Genomic DNA, 27,803 nt, shown 5'->3' with positions numbered 1-27,803 from the left:
CATTTTCAATGCCTACCTTCTCATTAAGCGAGTTTCCATGATCTGTTTGGGTAAAGGTATTATCCAATGCAGATTTTTTTTTAGATTTGTCCACCCAGTGAGAAAATTCCAGACTTATAAATGAAAATTCCATTGCAATTATTTCCTACAACTCTTAATACATACATGAGAGACACTCACTGTAATAAAAGAGGGGGCGGGGCAAGAAGTTAAAAAGGGGGAGGAGACAGTCATAACATGGAAAGGTAATGCACCTACCTTTGGTCCCTTAGGGCCTCTAACCGGCGGGTCATTTGGTGGGCCTTTCTGGCCCTTCTGGCCCTTAGGGCCCTGTGGTGCTTCACCTTTGGGACCCATATCACCTTTCTCACCCTAAAAAAAATAACGTCAGCGATAAATGAAGGAGAAAGCATTGACAATCAATTTACAACAAAAGTAATTGCCCATTTGTTGATACTTGTGTATCAGTATAAAGCCATTCAATGGCAATGATGATGATGAATGCGTTAACCCTAACAGTCTTGCATCCTCTAATTCTGATATGATTTGACCAAACCCAGAGGGGTAGGGTTGAGTAGCTTTTTAGCTAATATGGAACAACATCACACTTTGGTGGGCCTTTTTTGGGGAAAGTTTATATCTTGCACAATTTGTTGACATGTTCATGTTGGTGGCAGAAAACCTTTTTTCAGCATGTGGGCATGCAAAATTTCACCAAAGATTTAAGTGCTCCCAAAAAGTTGTCTTGGGATAGAATAGCTTTTTCGTGTTACTCTGTGGTTAACTGATTTTGCACAAGACTGGAGGCAGTTTTGGATATGCTAGTATTTATGAATTATTGACAAAGACACTTAACATCAAAACAATGGATGAGGACTGTTTATTAATCACTGTTCACACATTTCCAATACTTGCTGGTCAATATGAAAAATAATTTTTGGTCAATATGGCACTGCTAAATATACATAAGAATCTGAGATTTTTTTCCCAAGTTATTTGTTGAAATCTTAATCCTTAGATACCACAAACAAAGTATGCATAACAAAATATGATAGATTTATATGAGATCAGATGTTTCTTTAGTGAAATATATGTATCCATAGATGGACGTTCTGCAAATAGCACAAACTTTGTGTTTCTATTGTGTGGTTCTCAGCAGACCCACTTAAATAATGTGCTCGATTAAATTGCAGGGATGGATCAGTATGTATTATTAAGAGACAAAACACTTTCCAATGTTGCTCACAGATCTATCTCATATTAGCATGTAGCTTACCTTTATCTTGCCAGGTTTACCAGGAGGCCCTGGAGGACCACGGGGTCCTGGAGGTCCCTGTTTGTACCAACAAAACAAAATTGTTTAAAAGTTCCGTCATTTAAAAAAAAAAGCACTTTGGCCTGTCACTTTATGCAAGATCATCTTGAATGGATATTTGTTTGAGAATAATTCAGGAACAATAATGTGGTCTTACTTCAAGCAACTTACTTTCAAAAGGACTTGATCCCAGGCCAGTGTGTTACCAACTGAGCTATCCAGCCCTTTGTTACTGGTCTCTACATTTTTCAGTGTCTTCTGACTAAACAAAGACATTGACAAATTCAGGGGCCGCCAACTCATCCATTTTTCCAAGGTAAACAAGGGAAAGAGTCCAATATTTAAAACACCTCCTCCATAAATTCTGCACATTCTCGGACATAAATCCACATCCGACCAATACAATTCTGCTTCAATATAAACTTGAAAGTAAGAGACGGAATAAACTTTCATTTCAGCAAATTCCCCCCACAAAATGCTTGAACCAGTAAACTCATATATAAAACCCTGTGACCTGGTCTCAGCCAATCAAAGGACAGAATTAGAGTTGGAGGCGTTAATGCTACCTTGACTTACCAGAGGTCCTTGGACCAACTCTTCTCCAGGCTGGGCAGGTATACCTGGAGCTCCTAGCTCTCCCTTGGGACCCTTTAGCACAGAGAACAAAAACGATAAAATGCCTGACTCATGCTTATGGAAATATTAGAACAATTTGTTCTAAAAAAAAACACCTGGGGTTAGTCTTTGACGTGCAATAAAGTTTCAAATTTGTGTTATGACCTTTAACCATTTATGCAAATCGTGTTTGCACTAATATGCAAATAAGAAAGGAGAAAACCTGTGACAAATCAGGAACTCAAGTTTTCCATTAGTAGGAACACACCTGTCTCCAATAACTTCTGTAGAATTTATACTTTCATGGATCTCAAGTGAATCTGATAGCTTCCGTGTATTTGGGGTTTGATATACCCAAAGTTTGTGGCCTGATGTACCCACTGGGTTTTGAGTCTGGTGTACCCACTTCATTTTATTGACATGAGTGTCCGCCATTGTCAGAAAGGTAGACAGTACAGTACACAGTACAGTAAATTAATAACAATGAACATTTCAGTTGTTACACACAGTCATAAAAAATTGCTGTCATGTTTCTGATTGTAAATAGCAGTTTATACTTGGCCACTTTTCCTTTACACTTTATTACCTCATAATGAGGCTCAGCCCTGATATGTATGTCTTGGGGACCTGACCCTCATTTGAGTATAAACTCATTACTTACCTTAGGCCCTCTTTCCCCTGGGGGTCCATATGGCCCACTGGCACCAGTCACTGAGTAGCCTGCTCTGCCTAATGGTCCTCGTGGTCCCTGAAGTCCACGATCACCCTGTCACAAATACCAAATCAAAACCTGATAAAACTACTAGAATGAATTGAAATAGGATACGATGTTTCCATCATGTTTTAAAAGATCAGAACGGGCACAGAAATGGACATCATTTTGACAAAGTGAGAAATGTACCAACAAAGCAGCAAAGTTTTCAAATTTGTCAATTTAAAAATTGTCTTTTCGCAAGGTTTTTTTCCCCAAAATTGAAATTTACAACTGATGCGATAGCCCAATAGTTAAACATCCATACCTTGTCTCCGTTTTCATAAAAACATGTTTAATTAAGGAGGTAGTAATTACTAAATATATTTGTCACTTCATCAAAATGGAAGATTAGAGCATGCACACATTCGTCACACATACTTAGCATGTGTTTTACATTTTAGAATGCAGACTACTCACCTTATCAAACTGCAAATCACAAAGGCTAGCGTAACTGTAAAAGGTTAGCCCACATGTAAAATCAATGAGACCAAGTGACGAAATCGCCACATATTTGTTACTCTGTGTTCAATTAGCATCATTAATGAACGGTTCTTGTGTCTTGATATTTGATAGATTATAAAGAAAACATCATGAAATGTAAAAATATATCAAATTGCTTAAAATTCAGGTTTTGGACAGATTTGTCACATTGTCAAATTTGTGTCGAACTTTACTGTAACGGGACTTGATCTGTTAACTCCAGGTATAAATAGCAGTGGCACAGGGTGGGGAGGGGGGTAGCCGAGGCTGATTGGACTTGACACTAAGGGACACTGTACACTATGCACTGTAAATAGCTGCAATTTCGACCCCTTCTGATCACTTTCATTGACACTCATTTCAAATTATAGTACTTGTTTGGGGCTTCTTCTTCTCTTCCCCCTCCCCCTTTTTTTGGGAGGGGGCTGGGGTGTGGGGCTATAAGGAGAGCTGCCCCATCCTCCTGATTGATTAAATGACTGTTACCTTTTCTCCTTTCATGCCAACTGGGCCCTTGATTCCATCAATACCATCCTCTCCATCATCGATGTAGCCTGGTTCCCCTAATGCTCCCTTGTATCCCTCCCGACCCTGCCAGGGGAATCAGAAAAATAAAACATGTTACATAAATGACATGAGCAACTTGCTTGAAAGGCAAATAGGATCATTTACATTTCATGTATTTTGTTCGTTTCCAATAAAAACACCACTGAAAATCCAAAGAGGAATGTTCAAAACCTAACCTGTTGAAGTTTCAGTTTAGTGGATATTATATTTTTGTGAGAAAACAGTGAAAAAACCAGGCACAACCTGTTGATCACTGAACATGATTTCATCTATATAACTCCATTGCCAACGATTGACTGATCGTTGAAAATCACCTACAGTTCTTGATTTCTTCTAGACGACAGCAAGCCAGATGAAATAATTTCCCCGGGCGGTACCAGTACCATCTTTAATCCCAGTAAACTTTTCGATAATAACTACGTTACTTTTGGGATAAACCCAAATGATCCTATGTGTCTTTAATACTACATTACGCAACTCAATATCATGGTGAGTGTAAAGAGAAACAGAAACACAAAAGAAAAAGAAATGCACACAAAAGCTAATTATAATCTGGGAATGTAGTCTATATGTCATCATTTAACCTTATGCAACATTGGCCACGTAAATTGATTAAAGGCAGTTGCACTGATGAGCACAGGTAATTATGCAGCATCCATCTCCTGTATGGTGGATACAAGCACTCAACTTTGTATATTATGTTTTTCACTAGCGATGTTTCAAGGGTTTTGTTATTTTACAGTAGCTAGCTGGTAGCAGTGCATAATCCACCTACTTCAGGGCCTCGAGATCCTTTCTTGCCCTTGCTTCCTTTAGGGCCCTTCACGCCCCGATCTCCCTTGGCTCCCTTGAAACCCCTGCGATTTTGCCGACCTCGCAATCCCTGCCTCCAAGAAAAACAAATCAAAGCTTGCATTATTCATCTTATTGTCAATCTATTGTGCAAGAAATATTGTCAATCAGTTAGATACCGACTAATCCTAAGATTGTTTTTTCAATTCTGAAGCGATGTTACTTTGCTGATCCAACTTCATATATATCCTTGATGTACCGGTTTTCGAGAGTGTAAGGATTTGTTTCAAGCAAGAGAAGAACACCGACATAGCCTTCCGTTCCCAAATTCATTGGGCTTGCGGCGGAACACGTACCCCTCACACAACAAATCAACTGGTTGTGGTACAAATCTGCGTGTGTGCGTCGCTACAAGGTCAAACCTCAGAAACTTGATGCCTCGTAAACAGGTACACGGACGATATATATGTATAGCTTTTGGAAACTGTTGAAATGCACTTGAAACTACTGTGACTACAAATGTGACTACAGTTGATCATATTGTACCCACCACTCTTCCCTTAGGGCCCATGATTCCGAAGTAGCCTGGGAAACCCGGTGGGGCTGGGGGTCCTAGTGCACCCATCTCTCCCTTCTCACCGGGTATGCCCCTCAGTCCCTACAACCAACACAAAAAACAGAACATAGGTATTACATTTATTCACAGCTGGAGTCAACTTTCTTTTGGTCAAATATTAGCGCATTTCTGGCATACCTGTCTCAAGGCAGGTTCATACTTCAAATGAATTCAAATGCGCAGCAAATTTCATGGCACGAAACATTCGCTGGAAATTCTCCCCATTTGAACTGTGGTCAACTTTCTAAAATTTAAAAATTTGCCATGATGCTACAAATTCAGGCCGAGTATGAACCAGCTTTCAGCTTTTAAGCCCAACAATCATAATCCTACTCATTACATGTACCAAGCCAGCACAACCTTCGTACTTAGGCTTGATTCCAGCTGTACACCTTTGAATTAAGTTATTTGGGGTCTTAAAAAAGACTTGAGTGTAGCTTAGGCAATGTCCAATGCAATACACAGTAACTCTGTTCTAGGCAATAAAGGAACTCCCATGGTGAAGAAGTTCATGTCATTTAATCTTATTAAAATAATTACCACAATTCCATCAGCACCAGCTGTACCATATACACCGTCTACACCTTTGGGTCCCTGCATTGCATACAGGTATAGGACATCAAAGAAAAATAACAGCAGTTTAAAGACACAAACCATAAACCAATGCATTAAATGGCTGTGAGCTAATAACATTTTCTGAAAGTGGCAACCACCATCATAGCAAACTTTCATTTAAATTGTGATTGGCCCTAATGCAAGTATCTTTCCATGTGCCTGGTGTGTCTGCCATTATCATGCACATCAATGTGCACAAGCCTAAAACTACAGAACTCATGTTTTTCACTGATCAGCACTTGTATCTTATGGCATGAAGGTGATCTAGTACAGGGATGTCTACCCGGTTCAGGGTAGGATTGCCATCAACACCATACATCAAACACAGTTTGAATGTTTGTTTAATAACTCTTAACAACTCCTGACCTTTTCTCCAGGTAGTCCATCAAGTCCTGCTGAGCCATTACGACCTGACAACCCCTGTATACAACAAGGAGCAGTTACAGGGATCAGTGAATCAACTCAATGTATTTAGAATGCCAACATGGACTCTTGTGTACAAGTACCATCTTCAAGTAAACAACACAAAGCACTGGAATTGGACTCTTTGAAAAATCCTGAATCCGCCAATTAGTGTTCCCACAGAAATCTCAAAATGAAACTCTATGTCTTTTCTACGACTTTGGAAGGACAAAGTTATTAAGGATTTCCATGACAACTTCTTTTCTCTTAAGATGCTGTTTTGGCATCCTAGGAGCCTATTTACAATACACTGGCCTGACATGACACTGAGGCAAGGGACACCATTCTTCTTCAGCCTTCCAGGTTGAACCACAGAATCATTGCAACAGTGCATTTGAACATGCAACAAGTATTGAGCATACATGCATGAAGAGGAAGTACAGAAAAATTGGAATGCAAACTGGAAGACTGCCATGGCCAAATATTATGTATGGGTTGCGCATCATCATGTAATGGTTGTGTGGGCTTCCATTACTTTTTCATGACTTTTTCTTGGAATAACAATTTACCACGACACCTTGTAAAATAACAAAATTCTAGGATTTTCCAGGATTTTTCCATGACTTTGGAAACCCTACGATTGAGTGCAAATGCTAGCAGTAGTATTCCACACTATGCCATCAACCGTTCTTAAACATGGTGCAATACAGCAAGTTTTTTGGTTTACCCTGGTGATAATTCACCTACAGTTTATGATTTCTTTGGTCAGAAAAATAAACAGAGACACAGAGACACCTACCAGTGGTCCCGTCGGTCCATCTGGCCCTGGCTCTCCTGGTGGTCCAATGTCCCCATCAATACCAGGATCCCCTTTACTGCCCTTGACACCCGGGGGACCCATTTCACCCGGCGCACCCTGGGGACCAGGTACACCTACCACACCTTCTATACCTTTCCTACCCTTCACAAAGGCAAAAGAAGCGAGACCAACTTGAAACCATTATTATTTTTCTGGTGTAAAGGCCAATTCAAGTGTTGAACATTTTGCAGCAAATATTTCCTGACATCAAATTTGCTTCACATTTGCGTGAGGTATGAAATGGTCTTTAGACAGCGAACAGAAGAATTGACTAGCTGAAAACTACTCATGGTACAAGTTTTGAGAGCATGGCCCAAACATAAATTCTCTTGACCCATTGATTGACTGGTAAATTATGCCTGTAGTTTTGCTGTGCTCATCTTTGAATCAGCTGTAATAACTCCATCCAAATCTGGTAGCATTTGCCAAAGTTTGTGTAATATCCAAAAACCAGTTATTCAAGTCGGTAATTGGAGTTGACGTACACACATATTTGGGTCGAGGATGCACAAACCATCCTCGCATGTAAGTGTCATACCACATGCTACACATACCATGGGACAGTATGCGACATGGTGTGCGGCGAGCGAAAAAAAAAACCGGCCGAATACAAACTTGATTTCACGTCTTCATTATTACCAGCTAATTTAATGTTCAATCTACAATTTTACATGAAGACAAGGTCTACGTGACGAAAAACTGAAGCCAAATGAACGCACCTTTTCACCCAGGCCACCATACTGGGGTCCCTGGGGGCCCGGTATTCCTTTCCTTCCCACCGGACCCCTCGCGCCAGGGATCCCTATTTCCCCCTGGGGTCCGGGGGCTCCAGCGATGCCTCGCTCACCCATGGGACTCTCCTCTCCCTTGGGGCCTTGCTCTCCCTTCTCCCCTTGCTCACCCCTTGGGCCATAGGTACCTCGACCGCCATATCGCCCCTAGTATGGGTCAAATTGTGGAAAAAAAGTGACCTCAGTCATGACAGTTGCAAAATCGAAGAGAAAAATATGACTTGTAAAGAGGAATATGGAACCAACACTGCAGTGTGGCACATGGTGCCTTTGTTAATTATAGACCCTCAAACGTTTTGCAGACCCTTGATTTTTCCTGAGACCCGAGCCTTAAGCCTAAGAGTGTCCCGTGCATAATCCATCCCAGATCAGAACTGAAAGAGAATAGTACTGAAAGAAAAGTTAAAACAGCCAACCGACTGATTTCTCAAGCTTCTCATGATTTACATCATGTTGGAAGTGGACAGTAACATTGCGACCTAGAGGGTTTTTTTTATACGTATCAAATTGTTATAGGATGGGTTGCCATATTATTGCGGTACTTATCACATTTCTCGTTCGGAATAGAGATTCCCCACTAACCTTCCCGAATTGTCCTGTCTTTGTGTAGTATAACTCTTCCTTTTCAAATTGTTATAAAAAATTCCAACGGTGGTGTGGTTTATTCCGTGTACGATGCCTGTGAAAATAGATATGCTCGGAGTGTGCGAATGGAGGTGGACTCCCTATTATCGCGGTATGCGTGAAGTGGTTTTTATAATGATCTCAACTTTTTTATTCATAGTTAATGTTTGCCCCCCAAAAAACCTGAATAAAGTCTGATATTTTCCCTGTAAGTTCAAGTTGATTAAAGACTATTATATCTGCAGGATGATTTCTAAGACCCTGCCCTTCCCCCGAAAGGAGAACACAACTCACTGAGGCAAGTCTACTGTTTGGAGATTGGGGGCGCCATTCACTTTACACGATGTGCTGTTTTATTTTCGCTAACGCGCTGTGCTTATTTTGATCCCATAAAAGTTTTTACGATTTCGTGGTGCAAATATAGTCCTTCGACTTCATTTTACATTTGCAGCTGAAGAATGGGAACCAGGCAATTAAAGATTTAAGTTAAAATATAGAGGGTACCTTTTAGCAGACACGGTGAGGGAAAATTTGCAAGTTTTGGAAAACGTTATTATTTATTAAAAATCGCTAAAAGTCCCGAAAAACACAACATTTTTTAATCGTCCTTTTTATACAACTTGGCAAAAAGTCCTTAATGACTGGTGAACTGGGAAAAAAATGCCACTTGAAGGAGTTTTGGCACCGTAAAAAGAGAAATTTCCCATGCCGCAATAATAGGGATGCCGCGATAATAGGGAGTCCGACTTTACATGGATGCCAGTGGGATTTCGCTCCAAGGCCTGAAAATTTGAAACAACTGCAATACACCAGATATACATCACAATAACATGTGTATGTCTATATAGAATGTACAATACATACGTTTTTGTATTTGCTAGCATGACGTTTGCCATTGAACATACGCAATGACCCTGGACTCGCATATCAGCACTCTCATTCACTGTACACATGTCATGTGAATGTGGTACAGGGTGAGTAAAAAAAAACCCGAACCGAAACCCCCAAAATATATTTCATATTTAAAAAAATATGTAGCACCAAACATAATGACTGGAAAGCCAATTTCAGAAGCTACTTTAAGATGAAAAAAATTACTGAAATTGCTCAATCCGTTCAAAGGATATCACCATTTTAAACGCAATGACCCTAAAACTTGTTTCGTAAAAAAAAGAAAAAAAAAGAAAGTTGACTGTGTATTCTGATTGTTTGGAACAACAAAGAAAATGACACAGAATACTTGTTTCAACAACTGTAGTACACAATATCTTTATTAACAACCCTGCTTAGGCAAACAATATGACTAATAAAATCTACTTTTTAAAAAGACGGGCCTTCAAAAGGACTTTGTTGAATATTTTTAACTTTTAAACTGAGGTTTTATCGCTGGTGATGTTTGAAGACAATTGTGACGACGATTCTTGAAATTGCATTTTTGGACGAAAGAGGTTTTAGGGTCATTGCATTTAAATGGTGATATTCTTTGAACGAATTGAGCAATTTCAGTAGTTTTTTCATCTAACAGTAGCTTATGAAATGGGCTTTCCTGTCATTATTATGTTTGGTGCTACATATTTTTTAAATATGAAATATAATTTTGGGGGTTTGGGTTCCGCTTTTTTTACTCACCCTGTATGTCCATGCAGAAAACTTACGTTTGATCGTGCGCATAACCATTTTCTTAATGGCTCATGAGCGAAGATCAAACTACTCGAAACAGATTTTTCTATTGGCTGAACGACAACATGCAGCAATTTTTTTACGTCTTTTTATTTTTCAGGCCTGCAAAGGGATGGAATGCCGGATTTTTACTTTTTCAAAACATGAAAAAGCCAGAAATTTGGCAATAGCCGAAAAACTGGCCATCTCTGTTGAAAATAGTTGTCTTGATACAATCATACAAAACCCACGTAAAATGTGCCTGTGGATCATGTTGAATGTGGTCCTATTTTTACAATAATCAATCTCATTCTCTAATTCAACCACAGAAAAACGGACATCCTACCCTCCTTCCACCTCTGCCGAGTATTCCTAGCCCGCCACCGCCTCCAAAGTCTCCTTTGGGTCCCTTAGGACCTCTCGCCCCACTGGCTCCTGGCCTACCAACCTCACCCTGAAAGAAAAAACCAAGTCACTGGCATAGCTGTAATGTCTCTAAAGGAAAGGAACAGGGGTGGATACTAACAGCTATTTAAAGAAAATGTGCATGGTTAAAAATTAAGTGTTTAATAAACATCAGGAATATTTTACTTTTGCCCAAACCCATAAACAAGAAGGGGGGCCCCCAAATGTTTCCCTTTTTTTTAATTCCCCAAAAGTAAAAGATACAGTAAAAGGTCATGATTTTTAAATGTGAAATGCATGTTAATTTAAGCATAGTAATTAACAGAAAGGGAGTTGGCGCATGTGAGTTTCTGAACTGAAGAGCACTACCAAGATTGAATGGTAACCAGAAAACTTTGGAACTTTCGTTGGAATCACGTCTTGTTTTATTTAGTTTTAGGTTATTTTAGAGTTATTTTATTTGGAAAATTTACCTAAAACTCACCCGAAGTCCTCGCTTTCCTTGCTCTCCCTTATCGCCTTTTGGACCCCTATCACCCTGAATAAACAACATTATTCAACAAATTACAAGATGTAACATAAACTACAAGATGCAACTCACAAGGCATAAGGACAGAAATTATGTACTAGATATTTAATAGCCCTTTCAATATATTACAAACTAGTTTGCATGAATAAAATAACTCTTTGGTTTTCGGGTAATCTAAAGTTTCTAAGTAAAGTTTCAAAGCCTTTTAAAGACAAAAATGATCACATCTTTTCCATCTGTCCATATGATTCTATGATTTTGAAAATATACTATGAAACCAACAAATCTAATTTTACAAAAATATGAGCATATACATTTTCTTTTTGAAAAGACGATAACAAATCCTGCATTTTTCCATTGTAACATGCTTTTTAAAAACCTATAAAGCAAACAACCCCAAAGTCCCTTTGCATATTACATTTGTAGAATTACATTATTTTCAATTCACAGAATATATATATCTTAAGTAGTCTTATTTTCAAAACCAGACATATATAATCTCACCGGTATTCCCCTTTTTCCTGGGTCACCTGCAACACCAGCAGGTCCGTTTGGGCCCTGTTGTAATACAACAAATAAATATAAATGAAATATTTTAATACAATCGTGCAAGACTAGAAAGAATTTTTTTAAACATAACAAAATGGTTTTGAAACCAGTGTTGTAGTTGAGGACTTTTTGTCGAGGACTTTATCCGAGAACTGAGTACTGGAGTACTTAGGTTGCCGAGTACGAGTACGAGTACTTCCGAGTACAAGTACAGGTCTCTGAGTACAAGTTCTTGTACTTTCGAGTACGAGTACTTGTATTCCGATTACGAGTACTTGTATTTCGGAATACGGGTACGAGTACTAGTACAAATTGTGCTTGAAGCTGAAAATTATGTACACTATTAATCATTTTTGATACAAACTTGGGATTGTCTTTGCAAGCATTTTTCAATTAAATAATTTGAATTATTATTTTTTTTAATCTGTAAACTGTCTCAGGTATTTATGAATGTCAGTTAAAAGGCAGGTGTATACTACAAGAGAATACAAAGCGAATTCCTTGTCATGAAACATTTACAGCAAAACTTGCTGGAACAGGAATGGGTCCAACCTTTGCAAACTTGTCATGATGTAACACATTCACGTTCAACATCACTTTTTTGTCAAGTTTGAACCAGCATTTATTTACCACATTCACATCCTTTTTAGAATAATCACTTTTATCATAATTAAAGGAATAAATGTGTGTTTTGGAGGTATTATAACACTCTGTTTAAAACCGGTGTGAGTCTGATCACCCATCCAGACTCACACCGGTTTTAAATAGAGTGTTTAATACCGACGGAACACATATTTATTCCCATTCATAAATACCTTTTGGGTCAAAAAACCAAATCTTTACAGTCCAAAAATCAAAACAAGTCTAAAACTAGACGTTGCCAACCATTTTGTTCAACAATTTTACTTCATGTTTTACGAAACACCCCTCTGACTATCATATGGAATGCCCCTGCACAACTGCATGCGCGTCGCACATTCCACCTCCATGGTCGCGCGTACTGCGCGATGTCGCGCAAAACGCAGCTGGGCTGGTGTAGGGTGAATATCGGACTATGAAATAATGATTCACTGGTAGTATTGCGCATGCATACGTGGGGAATTTGAACGTTCAACCAATGAAACGTAAAAGGCACCGGATTTCATGGGAGTCCAAATTTCATGTGACACTGGAAAAGTGTTTAAGACCAGCTTGCAATGTCTTTATCATCCGTTTAAGACCGGCCACGTGACGGGCTCTCGACCAATAGGAATGCGTAAACGGTCTTAGGTATTTATGAATATATGATAAAATACCTTATACGCAGCGGCAATGTTTTCGTCAGTTGTAATTCGCTGTGCTTTATTACTAGCCATTGCAAATATTGATCAGTAAAAATAACAACACAGCTATGTACTATTTACAGCACGTCTGTATGTATTAATTGACATCGCGAAGTCACTTACGCGTGCAGGTCACGTATGCATGTCGGTGGCATGATTTAGTAATAAAGGGCAAACACGCGGCAATTAGGTCATCGTATTATAAGGTGATGAAATTGACATGCAAATGAAAATATGCATATAGGGAAACTAATCCAATAAGGTACTGCACAAACATGAGTCTTCGGTAAAACAAAGTTTGTTTTATACACCGGGACTCATCACTTTGTCACAGCTGTGGACTGGACTCATTACGTTGGGTCAGGGGTTGGGTCTGAGTACCCATACTGGGGGTGCGGTATGCCCCACTGGTTTTGTTCATTGTGTCTGGTTTGCCTGTTAACTTGGTATCCAGCACAAAACCTTCTGATTAAATATAAACAGCTGTGGCAGAAATTCATACGATAGTTTTTCTTGGTTTATTTCATAGTCGTCTGAGTATAACCTGCCTACTTTCCTGCATCTATGCCTGGACTGCCTACTCACCGGCATTCCAGGTTCACCTTGAAGCCCCTTTGGGCCCTCGATTCCTATGAGTCCATCATCCCCAGCATACCCATCTAGAGCATTGTCACCTGGCAGGCCTGGCTCTCCTGGTTCACCTTTGATACCTTGACTTCCTCTCTCTCCCTGTGAATTCAACCAGTAGAAGTTGTTGTTGATCAAGCCCAATTCCATGGCACTAATATACTGTGAGGGAGTGTGGCCTATTGGTTAGGGTTTGTCCATCGCCTATCCAGTGGGTTTCATGTTACTTGCTTGTGATGATTTTTGGGCAGCCAGATTCTGCACTTATCATAAAAGCACAGTCCTATATTCTTGACAGAATCTGCGCTGACATGAGGAGCATTGCTAATTGGAATTTTCATTGGTTCAATGACATTTTAAGGCAAATGCTGACAGTTTAAACTGTTCAATGCTTTTCAATTTCAAAGATGTCACCTTAACCTTTTTGAAATCTATACGATTCTACTCACTGAAGTTCCAGGAGCACCTGCCAGCCCTGGATTCCCTGGTTCTCCTTTTTGCCCCTAAACAACAAAAGAACACAAATGCAATTAAGTTTGTAGTCCATTTAAACATAGACCTCACTGACATTGACAATTAACAGGTAAGTTTTGATTCATGTTACAAAAACTTTGCTTAACTGTGCTATCACCTTTTTCTTTACATTTTTTAACATTAAATATTGGTCCCTTACATGTTATTTTCTGTTCCCCTGTCATTTTTCCTTCGAGAAAGACAATGCAAGTGTTGAAAAATCACGCCCTCTTTCTTGTTTCATTTTTAACAAATAATATGGACCTACTGTTGATGTGAAACCTCACTTTTTTATGCACTGTGGCATACTTGTTTCCTATGACAATGAACAGCAAAAAATGCACAATCACAGGCCACACTGTGATTCATTTGTGATTAAATTTGCAAAAGCTTTGCATGACTGCAGTTAAATGTATACAGTTGTACTAACCAGGAATGTGTTCACAAGCATACAGAATATCAATAAGATGTGTCATTGCGGCCAAGAACTGAAAGGTAAGAGGCAGTATCTGTTCCAACCCTTGGCTAGGGATTGTTAACAATTGTCAAAGCTGATGTTTTTGTCAGTAATTCCACAGTAGGTGCATTAGGGTCAATCTGTTGAGATTTCTCTTACCTCACCTCCAGGCATACCAGCACCACCAGGATAACCTGGGGTTCCTGCTCTTCCCTGCAACAAAAAAAGGTCATCGAAAAATTACTCCATGTCAAACAACCCTCACATTTGTTGGCTTAGCCAGGAATCATTGTTGCAGATACAACTTATTTTTGTGTGTGAATTTGTTTCTTCTCTCGCGGTCTGATCTGGTTTTGGTTGGTCAAAACCAGCGCAGGTGTTGTGTGGGTTTGACCCAGTTTCTGCAAAACCCTCCCATATGGCTGTGATGAGCTAGTAGTTGAACTGCAGTCAAAGATACTGGAGCTGCTGCAACATCGAGCCTGTTGACTGTCTGTTTGAGTTTCTTTCTTGATTAAATACACTAGTGCAGTGCTCGTTCAAAATGTGCCTGTTTGGAACGGGAAAATTGCCCGTATATGCAGTATGGCAGTATAGAGTGCAGTGCCAGTATAACAACGCGCCATATCTACACCTCACTGTTGCGCGATCATCCCCTTCAAAAATATGGTCGAGACCACCTCACCGTTTCGTGATCTTCCCCCTTCAAGAAATGGTCGAGCCCATACCCAACCACCATTTCCATGTGTGTTAGCCCGGAGTATCACCCGTTCTCCACAGAGCACCAACTCCGGTTTCACCAGGGTCTATTACATTGACTACCCGTACCCGTGGCGCGGCAGAGAGTGCAGTACCCGTTCAAAATGTGCAGCAGTGTCTGGTCTGGTCGTGTCTGGTCTATATACACGTTTGTATGGTCTAGGCCTATGAAAATACTGGGGTTTTTTTAAACTTCAAACTTGACACTTCACATTCTGGGGTTCTGAGCAATACACCTGCCGATTTTAAACTTCATAAAGTGCCTGGTTCTGGAGGTAATTGATTCCTGGAATTATAGATAGATGACAGCCAGTACATGGATAAAACCTTAGCAGCAAACTGCTACGATAGGCAAGGTTTTGTTCCCTATTTGTGCAGAAATTCCCCAAAAAGTATAATGTGTGCATCAAGGTAAGAAAATATGTTGTAAATTTCAAAAAAAATCGCTGTTAATATAGTTTGGAAAAGGGATGGCACTATCCCATTCAGTGACACTTCTTCTCTGGTGACTTGTATGGCTTAGTATGGGTTGTAAGCATGACTGAGTCTTTGCCGGTTATGTCCCAGTGAATTGTAGAGTGAGCGGACATAAGAGATTAAGTGACTATGATAGGTTGGGTAATCAAATGTGATTAAAGGTGCGAGCAGAGGATTATGTTCGCAAATCCTCTTGTTAGCAATATTTTTTATTTTTTTTTTGGAAAAGGGATGGCACTATCCCATTCAGTGACACTTCTTCTCTGGTGACTTGTATGGCTTAGTATGGGTTGTAAGCATGACTGAGTCTTTGCCGGTTATGTCCCAGTGAAATGTAGAGTGGGCGGACATAAGAGATTAAGTGACTATGATAGGTTGGGTAATCAAATGTGATTAAAGGTGCGAGCAGAGGATTATGTTCGCAAATCCTCTTGTTAGCAATAGCATGCTTTCGTGCCTTGCTGTTGGGCACTCTTCAGTTGCAAATAGGTGATTCAAAAAGAATCGAGGCTGACTCGCGGAATAGTTGTGGTTGGGATTGGGTTTATTCCAATCATGTAAGTTTGGTTTGAGCCATGTGACTTTAGTCGGTTTCAAATTGTTCTTCCAGTAAGGAGAGCAGTATGTTGTTCTGTTAGGAGTGGTTTGAGCTCTTGGGTTAACTGTGGCAGTTTAGCTCTTATCAATTTCTCCCGAATGTTTTGGGCTTTTCTGAAGGCAATGAATGGAGGTTTCGGAAAAAGTTCCGAAAGTATTTGATTGCCTTGGATTAGGTTCCAGTGTTTGTTTATTGCTCGATGTATGTCACCGTGATTTATGGCTGGGTTGTAGGTGGTTGTGAAGACAAGTGGAGTTTGTTTTGTTTTTTCTCCATCCTTCGTGTTGTGTATCAGTCTCGTTCGATCGGCATGTGAGACTTTGGATGTCACTGCTTGGATTTCAGTGGGATTGTATCCTCTTGTGGTTAGTTTCTCTGAGAATGTTTTGACTCTCTTGTGGAAGTCATCCGCGTTGTTGGTGTTTCTAGCGTAACGGAGTGTTTCTCCGTATATGAACGCTTTGAAAGTATGAGGTGGGTGGGATGATGTTTTGTGGAGATATTGGAAGGTTTCCGTTGGTTTTGTGTAGACTTTGGTGTCTAGGATTCCTGTTTTACGGAAACGGTCTCCTTTGAATATGGTTAAGTCAAGGTAATTGATTGATGATTCAGAGGCTTCATATGTGAATTTCAGGGTTGGGTGCATCTTGTTTATCTCCGTAACAAGATTTTGGAATTCGTTCAGAGTTCCGTTGTAGATGACCAGTATGTCGTCTCTATAGCGCCACCATGTGAGGATATTATCCGCTTTTTGGATTATTTTGTTTTCGAAGTCGTGTAGGGTGATGTCACAAATTTCAGGGCTCGATGTGGAACCCATTGCACAACCAATTTTCTGGAGAAAGAACTTATTTCTGAATTGGAAACAGTTGGGGCCAAGGATGAGTTCCAGAAGTTTTTGGATGTAAGTTGAGGGTGGTTTTGTGATAGGATAGCTAAGGTTTGTATTGTCGAGGGCATTGCAAACGCATTCGATCGCTTCCGTTTGTCGGACATTTGTGTACATTGAAACAACATCTATGCTTGTTATTAGAACATCTTGTGGAAATTTTCTTTCTTCCAGTTTGCGCAAGATGTCTGCTGTGTCGCGGACATATGTGGGTTGTGCGGTTACTATGGGAAGAAGGAAGTAGTCTATGTATTCTGAGATTTTGGCCATAGGGCTTGTGCATCCACTTATGATTGGTCGTCCAACAAAAGGTTCTCCCGGTGGTGGGGTTTTGTGTATTTTGGGGAGAAAATACCTGGTGGGACATTGACATTTTTGTGGAAGTGGGTCGAGGTATTTCAGACTATCGTTGTCGATGTGTTGTTGTTTCTCATTTCTATTAGTGTGTTGTGAACCATCGTGATGGTTTGTGGGGTAATGTCTTGGTCCAGTTAGGTATAGTGATGGGACTCAAGGTGGTGGTAACCCACTTGTAGATAGTCTGAACGGTTCATAATGCAAATGCCTCTGCCTCTGTCATATGGTTTGAGTACGATGTCAGGATTGTTTTTGAGTTTGTTTATGGCGGATAGTTCTTGCGTGGTCATGTTTTTCTGCCAATTTCTTAGCCTGATGTGGGCCAGTTCGAATTTTGTGGCTTCCAAATATTCTTCTAGTGTTGCACTAGGGGATGATTTTGGTTGCCATTTTGATGGTGGTTTGAAGGGATGGTTTTTGGAGCGTTTGTTACGCATTAGAAAAGCGATTCTTAGTCTTCGGTTGAAGGTATTTATGTCACTTACAAGTGATTTGCGGTTTGGTTTAGCAGGAGTGGGTACGAAGTTTAAACCTTTTCCTAAAGCAATTATTTCGGTTTGCGATAGTGTTGCTTTGGATAGGTTGGTAATGAACGATTGGCATTGTTCTGCTAATGAACGCAAATGATTGGAGTTGGCTCGTTGGTTTTTCGATTTGCATTGGTTAGAGAAATTGTTGGACTTCAGTTGACTTAGAGATCTCTTGGTTTTATGGTTGAGTTTCGTTCTTGCCATGGTAGTTGAGGAGTTTGTGGTTTGAATATAACGAATAAGGTAAGATGGGGTGGGTTATATTCCAATTTATTTATTATAATAATAATAATAATAAAGGCAAGCTGATGGATATTTCTCTTTTGAGAGGTTGTGTTGGTCCTGAAAAGGACCGTTTGGTTTTGTAGTCAGAGATCGACTAATATTGTCGTTTTCTTTTCGTGCCTCTGGTTGGTTGATGAGGCCTGGTGAAGAAACTTAGCAGCTGTTGAGCGGTGGTGTGGTCTTGTCCTTCGAAGTCAGCAAGCTGTTCTTGTGCAGAACGTCGGGCGTTGGTCAGCTGTGCCTCGGTGTAGTGAAGTTGGTGTTGGTATTCCTCCAATGTTACTCTTGTAAAGAGCAACGACGTTCTCTTCTGGAGATTGCTCCAGCGATCCTGGAATGCACTCTGAAATTTCAGAGATCTGTGAGGACGTGGTGGCCGTAGGTTTACCTCGATGTAAGGTGGTGGGGTGCTAGTCTCGATAGACCGGGAAAGGAGCCGTATTTGGCGGGTGATGTGACTCTTGGCAGATGTCAATTTGTTGACGTTTTCTGACAAGAGTTTCACCAGTTTGAATCTTTCCTCGGAGAGTTTGTGTGAGACGGTGGTTGGTGTGATTCTTGATGTGGAGGGGCCGGAGTCTAATTCACAGGACAGGAGTAGTGATTCGTCGTCGCTTGAGATGCTGGTAGGAGACTGTTGTCCGCAAGGAATACCCGATGACATGGAGCTGGAAGGTGATGGAGGCGGCTGGCTGGACTTGTTCTTCTTGCTGCTCTTGGATTTGCTTAGTTTCGACATTTTGAGAAGTGATGGTTCGTTGGTTTTCTCTCAGGGTTTATATGCACGGTTTGCGTGCGTGAGATGGCGCATTGAGCCGTGGCGGTAGTGAATGGTACCATATGTGTGTTGTGATTGGTCACTGTATTGTCCAATGGGCGTGTGGGTGCAGTGGCGCGGAAAACCTTGTGAGGGTTTTGGATTCGTAGTGGGATTTCGGGCCAGTAGTGTGTTTGTTTTTAGTTTTAAAAGCCGTATTTTGGTTATTTTCTTGGTCAGAAAATAGTTGAAACTTGTGTAGGCTTTAAGACATTGTTAATCTCTTTCATTTGGTAGTTGTTTGAGTAAGAAACTATCTTCCTACCGTGTGCGGTATCGGAAAAACACGTTGTGTTTCGTTGTTTTGTTTCTTTATTTTGTTAATACGAGTGCATATTTATGTGGAGATGGTACTTTTTCTTTCCCAAATGTGGGTTGTTTATTTTGTTTGTACCATTCAATGTTGAGATTGATTTATGATTTTTTGGGGAGGCCAATGCTGTTTTGAACCCTTTGTTTTGGGGTTAAGTTTGTGGGTTTTTGTCTTGTTTTGTGTTGTTTGGTGTAAAATGGGTATAGTTTATCCGTCTGCGGATAATTTGTATGTCCATTTATCAAGTGCTAATGCTTCTGCTAGCATAGCGGTTTTTTTGTTGTTATAACAAATCAAGATAATGTTTTCCGTATGCGGAAATATGGTTGTTGGTTTTCCGAATTGAAGTGTACATGTGGTGGAACGTGAGATATTGTGTCTCGTGTGTGGCAGACTGATTGTTACAAGTCTGTGGATGTACTCGAAGTACTGAGAAACAGAGAGAGAAGCAACCTGAAGATACCTCGCTTGTTAATCAAGACGGTATTCTCGGGCAGTTTTTGATGGCCATCGACCCACAATACCCCGGGGTGGGGCAAGGAGTATAACATAGAAGTTTGGAAAAGGGATGGCACTATCCCATTCAGTGACACTTCTTCTCTGGTGACTTGTATGGCTTAGTATGGGTTGTAAGCATGACTGAGTCTTTGCCGGTTATGTCCCAGTGAAATGTAGAGTGGGCGGACATAAGAGATTAAGTGACTATGATAGGTTGGGTAATCAAATGTGATTAAAGGTGCAAGCAGAGGATTATGTTCGCAAATCCTCTTGTTAGGAAAAATACAAATTATTAAACAAAAGGTGATCCATCATTTTCATACAGTTTGGAAAAAGAAAAAAGTTTCACTTACTGTGCGTCCTTTAGTTCCATTTCTGCCAGAGTAACCATCAAATCCAGGCTCACCTGGGAGACCAGGTGGTCCCCTAGGTCCTGGTGAGCCATCATAACCTGGGTGACCTGGGGGTCCAGGGGCACCTATTGGGCCTGGTTGACCCTGGGGGCCCTAACAAATCAACAAATGAACATAGAAATTAATAAGGAATTCACCAGGAAATCAATTATTATGTTTTATTGTCAGATAAACTTGAATCCTCAATCCTGATTGGTAGATCCATGGCAACATTCTAAGAAGTTCGCACCATTCTGTACGACACGCACGTGTAATAAGATACCCGCTGAAAAGTTCGTGCAGGGTGTGGGTGTTCCATCTTACTGGACTAAGTGTCTTGTCCAGTCAACATCCAAGCCTGCTGAGGTCACGTTATCAATAAATATCTGTCCCCATAGATGGGTATTAAGTATCACCTTATGTCACAATACAGGCAAGCAAGTTTATTTTCAAAGACTTTTGGTTCTCAAGATATTTATCTTTAACAATTCCAGGTCTTAATCTGGCAAATTATCTAAATCTCATATCTTTTAAAAATTTTGTAGATTTATTATCATCATTTTTCAAAATATTCCTCATTGTTTTTCTTGTGGTCATGTGTATTTCCCCTTTTTATTGTGAACCAGTAGTTATTGACTGTGAATATAGGGAAATGTAAGGAAGAATAAAATACCCATACCTTTACTTCAGTGCCATTGTTTCCAGGTGGACCAAGTGGCCCAGGTTCTCCCTGTATGAAAAAAATAGTAACAGATTTCCATCACAACAATGAAAAATTTCCTTTATCACACAATTTGAAAGAGAATTTGTGCTGGCAATTCCAAGCTTGCTCAGAGTGCATAACACTAGGGCGCATTAAACCTCTCCAGGTAATTTTGTTGTATGATGTAAACTGACTGCAACAGTTTTGTGCAAAATTTGATCAAATTATTGATTGTTTTTGCTTTTTTGGCCCTTTTCTGTGTCAAGGTTGGTTTAATTTACACGCCCATAAGCTTTCACAAATGTTAGCGCCAACAATCAGCGAGGTACCTAAAAGGGGGGGGGGGGATGCCCACCCATGAAAAATTGTCCCCCCTCCCTCCCCCCCTACTGGAAATTTAACAACCGGAAAAAAAACAGGTCTATAGGTTACCACTATTAACAGGTTGTTCATGAAGTTCTCGTACACGTTTTCTGTAATTTTTCCCCAGAAAACCCTGTTTTTCACAACTGGCTATCAATTTTAACGTCCCATGGAAATCTAAAAGCTCCACCTATTGTCTGAAATTAACCATGATTTTGGTTTTGAACAGCACCCCCCTGTGAAGATGTTGTCCAACCTCCCCCTCCCCCTCCCCCATTTGATTTTACGTGACATACATGCAAAGAATGCACATCATAGGCATGTGTCATGTGTGCGTATGTGTTGATCCTGGGTCACACATAAAAGGTACATAGGATCATTTGCACTTTGTGCATTTTTCTTGTTTGAAGCAACAAAATTAATCAAATTCTTAAAGTAGCGTGCATAACGTTTAATCAGTTCATAAGATGAATTTTTATATTAACTAACATTTAATCTCTTGAGCGGATATTATACATTTTGAGAAAACTGAGAATTTCTTGGGTTTCGTGACTGGATTCCATTGCTAATGCACATCAAAAAGTGTGCCTGTCGGGTGCCGTCACACTTTTTAAAACCACTTTCAATGATTGTTTTCTTCTGAATGGTAAAGTTGCAGGCGTAATAACTTCACAGGGTGTTTTGTACCAGTTCTTTATTCACTCTGGGCAAGGTTTGTCACATTCAATCAATAGGTACGTTTCTGGTTAATTATGTGCCTTCAAACAAAACCTGTTAACAGAGCTAACAAACTAGCCACAACCAGTACCCTCCCAATTTGACTGACCTCCTCTCCCATTTCTCCTGGTATTCCATCTATTCCAGGCTGACCTCTATCCCCACGGAAGCCTGGGTAGCCAGGAAAGCCATCAGGTCCTGTATCACCCTGCATGAATAACAAATGCAATGTACAGCTGACATCTTCAAAAGTCCACAGACAGCAATTAGTTTGCATTGTGAAACCTGTTGACAACCCAATCCTTAACGATACCACTGAACAATATTAATGAGTATGAACGGAATTGGATTGAACCTGTTATCCTCAACAGCCAGGCATATTTGTCCTGCGTGCGCAACTTGTTTACTCCTATACTTTTGATGTTCAGGATATCGATCACCCAGATGTGTATCAACAAACTGCAAACAAATAATTCAATCTCAGTTTCTGGCAAAGATTTGTGTGCAAGAGGTTTTTTTTTATCATTAACTTAACTTAAGTAATTATTACTGAAGGATCAGGTAACCAATAAATGTGCTGCTGACACTATCTGGGTGGCACTGATTACAAACACCAGAAATTGTGGTCCAAGTTGACGTTTGGTAGCAGTCTCACCTTTTGCCCTACCTCTCCATGAATACCAGGATCCCCGTCCAGTCCAGGCTCTCCCTACAAAGCAAGCCAGCCACAGAGAAAGATGAGATGGGCTTGATAAATACATTCACCATCAAATGATATTTAGATAGATCGTAAGAACAGTAGATACAAACTTAAATGTAGGCAATAATGTGGATTTCCTGCAACACATTTGAATTAAGTTAAATAAATGATCTAAATAATACAAGTTTGGCCAAACCTGGAAGAATGTGCACCTTTTAAGATCAACAAATGGAAAGTCCGTACAAGAACTACGTTTTTACTATAGTTTGGCAAAAAATTATGGTTCACCACAGCTGGTGAAAGCCAACATGAAACCTTGTGTTGAAGAAACAAAGAAAATGCCTACCACATAGTTGGGTGAATATGGACCTCAACTTACCCTCTGGCCTGGAGGCCCTACTCGTCCAATACCTCCCTTTTCACCCCTGTCGCCTTGGTAACCTTCAAACCCAGGCTCGCCCAGTAATCCCTCTATACCTTGCCGACCCTGCGACATCAAAACAGCAACATTTAATATTGTATGCAGAAATTTCTCAAAGAAATGTATTTATTGCAGGCAGCTGATAAATATCCTGAGTGCCATATTTGCCAGAAGCTTTGAATGTTCCTGGGGATGCCTGCTCAATGAAGTCACATAGTGAACTCAAGCATGCCACTCCTTCAACAAATTGGACTAAATTTACACCACTGATCCAACACAACTACATGTAATTCCATACTAAAACCATTGTACATCATGCAGCCAATGTCTTAGCCATGATCAATCCATGATTGGCATCAGAATCCTATACATGCAAGTGGGTAGGATTTGTTTCCATATTCAGTTGCAGAGAATGTTTTCTTTCCTTTTTCATATCACTTTCCTTTCCTAAAATCATATTAGTATGGATTCTGAGTGCAAGTACCCCCTCAATGATGTACAAAGGAGAGTTAGGGGAGTTCACTGGAACATTTACGTTTTCTTGAGCACTGTCCTATCACAAAAGTGTCACGTCAATTTTCAAAAAGAAACCATTTGACAACACTGGGGCTTGAAGCATGAACGGCCAAGTCAGAAACATCTCTGCTGAATCTGTACTGCATGCTTACTTTCATTCCTTTGAAGCCGCGATCACCTCGATCACCCTCTATGCCTTCTGGACCGGGGCTGCCCCTCAATCCCCGAACTCCTTGTGTGCCATTCCTGCCCTGGTAATCAAATCAAGAAAAAATACCTCCGAGTTCCAATTTCATGTCGCAGCTACAACTGAGCTAAACTTCAAGCATTGTTCAGTTGATACAAACTGCCATGAATTGTCTACCTACCTTTTGACCACGAAATCCTTGCATACCTTGTGGGCCTGGCATACCCACCATCCCTGGTGCCCCGGGCTCTCCTGGTAATCCTACTGATCCATTCAGCCCCTGTGGAGAGAAAATGTACATACAGTGGAACGTCGCTTTACCAAACACCGCTATACCAAACATTCGGCTATACTGAACATCATCCTTGACTCCCGATTTTTGTGTACAAAACCAACTGAACATTGTTCATAAAAACCATCAACAGAAGAGCGACAAGTGGCTATTATTTCCCCGAGGCATAGAATAGGAAAGCCACCCATTGATGTAGGTGGTAAGCTCAAAACTGTGTAATTACATAATTCAATAGTTGGAACAAGTTTGAAGTCGTCTTTCAGTAACTACCAGGGCATGCAGGGTGAAGTTATGAAGGGTGCCATTTTTATTGCCATTTATTGAAAAGTGAGTACCAGAGCACCGGCAGCTTAAAATCACTGTACCGAACGATCACTGTTACGAACATTTTCTGTGGATCCCGCGATGTTCGTTATAGCGGCGTTCCAGTGTATTCAGTGTTTCCGATATGAAAATTGGCTGTTGAGTTTATGGACTGTGAAATTCAGATAAAGTACCTCAACAGTGAAAATGACAATGGGAAACATCACTGAGGACATAAGTGATGATGGAAGGGAGTGGGGGCATTTTTATTTTTTAAAGGGAACTTGCGTCATGGAATACGCCCAATTGGGCTACAAAACGCGTTTTGAACGGAATGATCTTAATCGCAAAGAACATTTCGAAGTAGGATACAAACACAATAAACTATCCTTTAAAAACTCGGCGCTATTGTAGTATTCTTGTGTTATTCATGCAAGAACGACTTTCAGGGTCCACTTCTGCAACCCCAAAAAGTTCAGCTGTTTGTGCTAGTTGTGATTCCAGCAGTAAGGGTTCGCCTTTTGTGGATGTGTAAGAAATCACATTTTGTGCATTGGTGATTGGTCACTGCTGTTCCTGAGCACGGTGCTGTGTACGTGTGTAATACTAGACACACAAAACGTGTATCGTACATTGTATACAACGTGTATCGTACATTGTATGAAAACGACAGGAAACAAGTTTCATACTCTGTCGTGTTCGATGTAAACAATTGGGTTTTTTTTCGTCTTTTCTCGGGAACGGCAAGACATTAGGTTGGTTTCCTTTCTACCAGATGTTTGAAACAGGATAAGTAAACAATCCAAAACATGAAATTTTGGGGGATTTCAGGAGGCAGTGCCCTTTAATGTATCCAATGTAGAGTCATGCATACATCAATGCTGGCCTGTATATTACTACACCACAATCTGGGCATGAGAAATGAGAGTTTACTCACGGGGGGCCCGATTCCAGTAGCATTGGGGCCAGGAAGTCCAGGAGGTCCTGGCAGACCCTGTAATGAGAGCAAGTCAGAACAGCTCAGTTATATCAATCATTATGAATAATTGGGGGAATAACATATCCTTCCTTTCCATATCATATTTCTAACATGTGCATCATCTGGGGCTGGGGGGGGGGGGGTCCTGAAAAAGGGCACATAATGCATATTTAGCATATAATCATTGGATTTTACAGAGGCCAAGTGCCCGGTTAAAAAAACGTGTCGACATTTCAACACGGGTTTGCAAGTGCCCCTTTTGGTTTGCAAGTGCCCCTTTTTGGTGCTGCCCCCCCCCCCAGTTTCAAACCCGTTCCGCCGCTGCTGTGTAACAATTTGGTGTTACTGTTGCAAAGTCTGTCATTGCATAAAAAAATCACCTTCTCTTTTGAAAATGGAAGGCAAACCAATTATCTGTTTTTTAATCATTATGAAATCTAACCTAAATATCTGTCATAAAAGCTGTGGCTGTCCAAATCTAAGTTGGATAGTATGACAGACTATATGTACTCTTGCCGGGTACTTGTGTGTATTTTGTCCGGCAGTATGTAGCTTCTGATCCAAGCCTCTTTTACAGATACTACCATGGGATGTATTGCAACAGCTTCTCTTGACTTGTTCCCCTGACCATAGTTTCAAGCAATGCACCAGCTTCGCTGCCTCTTCACATCCTTTCACTGTTATAGTTCCTTAGACTAGTACTGGAAAATATTCCAGTTTTGTTTTTCATGCTTCCCTTAAATCTTTCACAATCCAAGTGAAATGTTAATAGATATCTTCTTCTACTATGACGCCTTTCTTTCTTTCTTTCTGTTGTTTCTAGTTTGTAGCCCACACCTTTGAGTGGCCTTGGCCCTGTTTGGGTGATACTCATATAAAAAATATTACACAGACAATTCCAGCATACCGGTTCTCCTTTGTCTCCAAGAGGTCCCGGTGGTCCTGGGTCTCCGTCCTCACCCACTTCCCCTGGCTCACCATCCTCACCTTGAAGACCCATGTATCCCTGCCAATAAATACAGACAAGAAGATGACAATGACAATGACAATGTGCCAATAATGGTGACAATACATCAAAAGTTCAACACTTGGGGATTCCCCTTCTCTGAAGCAATTCAAATACACTAAAAGTGCTGAGCCAAACATAACATGTACATCTCTCTGATGAAAAATTAATTGAAGATTTTGACTTCTCTCAATACAATGCTGAATCAAGTCACATGTGTGTTTACAGCAGCAATCAAGCTTAAAATACTTTTGCTGATACAACAGCCTGAAACACAAATAGTTCATGTCTATGAGAAAACAATCCTAACTGAAATGGAGGTGTTACAATAAGGCATTCGTCACCGACACCACGAACTGACACTCAGTTGCGTGTGAGTGCATGGCACGGGCCCATATTTTACAGAACCAGACTATTTTCGTTTTCACGAACTGACACCCAGCCCAATGCGGCACTTCTAGCGCGCACTCCGTACATTTTGTTTTCACGAAGTGACGCTGATCTTAATTTCACCAGTTAAAAAGGTTTTTAATAAAATTTGTGTGTAAGCATATTGTCAAACCTTCAAAGCGTTTTTCTCGGCACTGTATTGCCGCAACATGCTTGGGTGTCAGTTCGTGAAAACGAAAATCATTCTATTTCGTGTCAAGTGTCCAATGTGCGCGTGCACTACCGGTTGTCAGTTTGTGAAACCGACATTGTTGAGTACAGGGTTTTCACGAACTGGCACTCAATTGCAAGTGAGTGTCAGTTAGTGGTGTTGGTGACGAATTGTGCAAGTAAAGTAAAATCTCAACTTGATAGCAAAGAAAACAAACGTTCAAGTTTACAAGAAAAACCTGCTAACACTAACACAACCAGTCAGCATCATCAAGGTTACCTGAGTATTTTTAAATTTCAGAATAAAACATTATGTTTGTGAGTCAAGATGTAAAGAGATGTCTAGAAATATATCTGTAGCCTAATGACTTGACTTACAGGGAATCCTGGCACTCCTGGCAGGCCTGGGTTTCCCCTTAGTCCCTGGCAATGGAAAATGGACATTTACACATTTCAAACTAATGTTAATCATAAAAAGATTTGCTACTGTGGTGAAATTATTTTGAGGGGCTTATGGTTTACGAAATAAATAATGATCAATAGAGGGCGCTAAATATGATTACCAGTCGGTCCCGAGCGGACTCTAAAAATAAACCGGTATCTGGGCAGA

General features: G+C 40.4%; 1 protein-coding gene across 1 annotated transcript in view; it reads right to left on the bottom strand.

Moving 5' to 3' along the window:
- LOC119720385 (collagen alpha-1(I) chain-like) overlaps positions 1–27,803 on the bottom strand; it is a 58,250-nt gene that overhangs the window by 9,922 nt on the left and 20,525 nt on the right. The window contains exons 12-38 of the mRNA XM_038190048.1: positions 27,572–27,616; positions 26,495–26,593; positions 25,546–25,602; positions 24,195–24,293; positions 23,979–24,077; positions 23,269–23,376; positions 22,845–22,898; positions 22,299–22,397; positions 21,086–21,136; positions 20,368–20,520; positions 14,651–14,704; positions 13,971–14,024; positions 13,480–13,623; positions 11,528–11,581; positions 10,979–11,032; positions 10,436–10,543; positions 7,735–7,953; positions 6,956–7,117; positions 6,121–6,174; positions 5,680–5,733; positions 5,074–5,181; positions 4,507–4,614; positions 3,651–3,755; positions 2,592–2,696; positions 1,892–1,963; positions 1,277–1,333; positions 259–372 (exon numbers count right to left, since the gene is read on the bottom strand). Of these exons, the coding sequence (XP_038045976.1) occupies positions 259–372; positions 1,277–1,333; positions 1,892–1,963; positions 2,592–2,696; positions 3,651–3,755; positions 4,507–4,614; positions 5,074–5,181; positions 5,680–5,733; positions 6,121–6,174; positions 6,956–7,117; positions 7,735–7,953; positions 10,436–10,543; positions 10,979–11,032; positions 11,528–11,581; positions 13,480–13,623; positions 13,971–14,024; positions 14,651–14,704; positions 20,368–20,520; positions 21,086–21,136; positions 22,299–22,397; positions 22,845–22,898; positions 23,269–23,376; positions 23,979–24,077; positions 24,195–24,293; positions 25,546–25,602; positions 26,495–26,593; positions 27,572–27,616 (2,490 nt within the window). The remainder of the gene's footprint in view (positions 1–258; positions 373–1,276; positions 1,334–1,891; positions 1,964–2,591; positions 2,697–3,650; positions 3,756–4,506; positions 4,615–5,073; positions 5,182–5,679; positions 5,734–6,120; positions 6,175–6,955; positions 7,118–7,734; positions 7,954–10,435; positions 10,544–10,978; positions 11,033–11,527; positions 11,582–13,479; positions 13,624–13,970; positions 14,025–14,650; positions 14,705–20,367; positions 20,521–21,085; positions 21,137–22,298; positions 22,398–22,844; positions 22,899–23,268; positions 23,377–23,978; positions 24,078–24,194; positions 24,294–25,545; positions 25,603–26,494; positions 26,594–27,571; positions 27,617–27,803) is intronic.

Source organism: Patiria miniata, unplaced genomic scaffold (genome assembly GCF_015706575.1).
Source record: "Patiria miniata isolate m_02_andy unplaced genomic scaffold, ASM1570657v1 HiC_scaffold_9, whole genome shotgun sequence".
NCBI lineage: Eukaryota > Metazoa > Echinodermata > Asteroidea > Valvatida > Asterinidae > Patiria > Patiria miniata.
The sequence above is the reverse complement of the archived record's forward strand: the minus strand, read 5'-3'. Positions and strand labels throughout refer to the sequence as shown.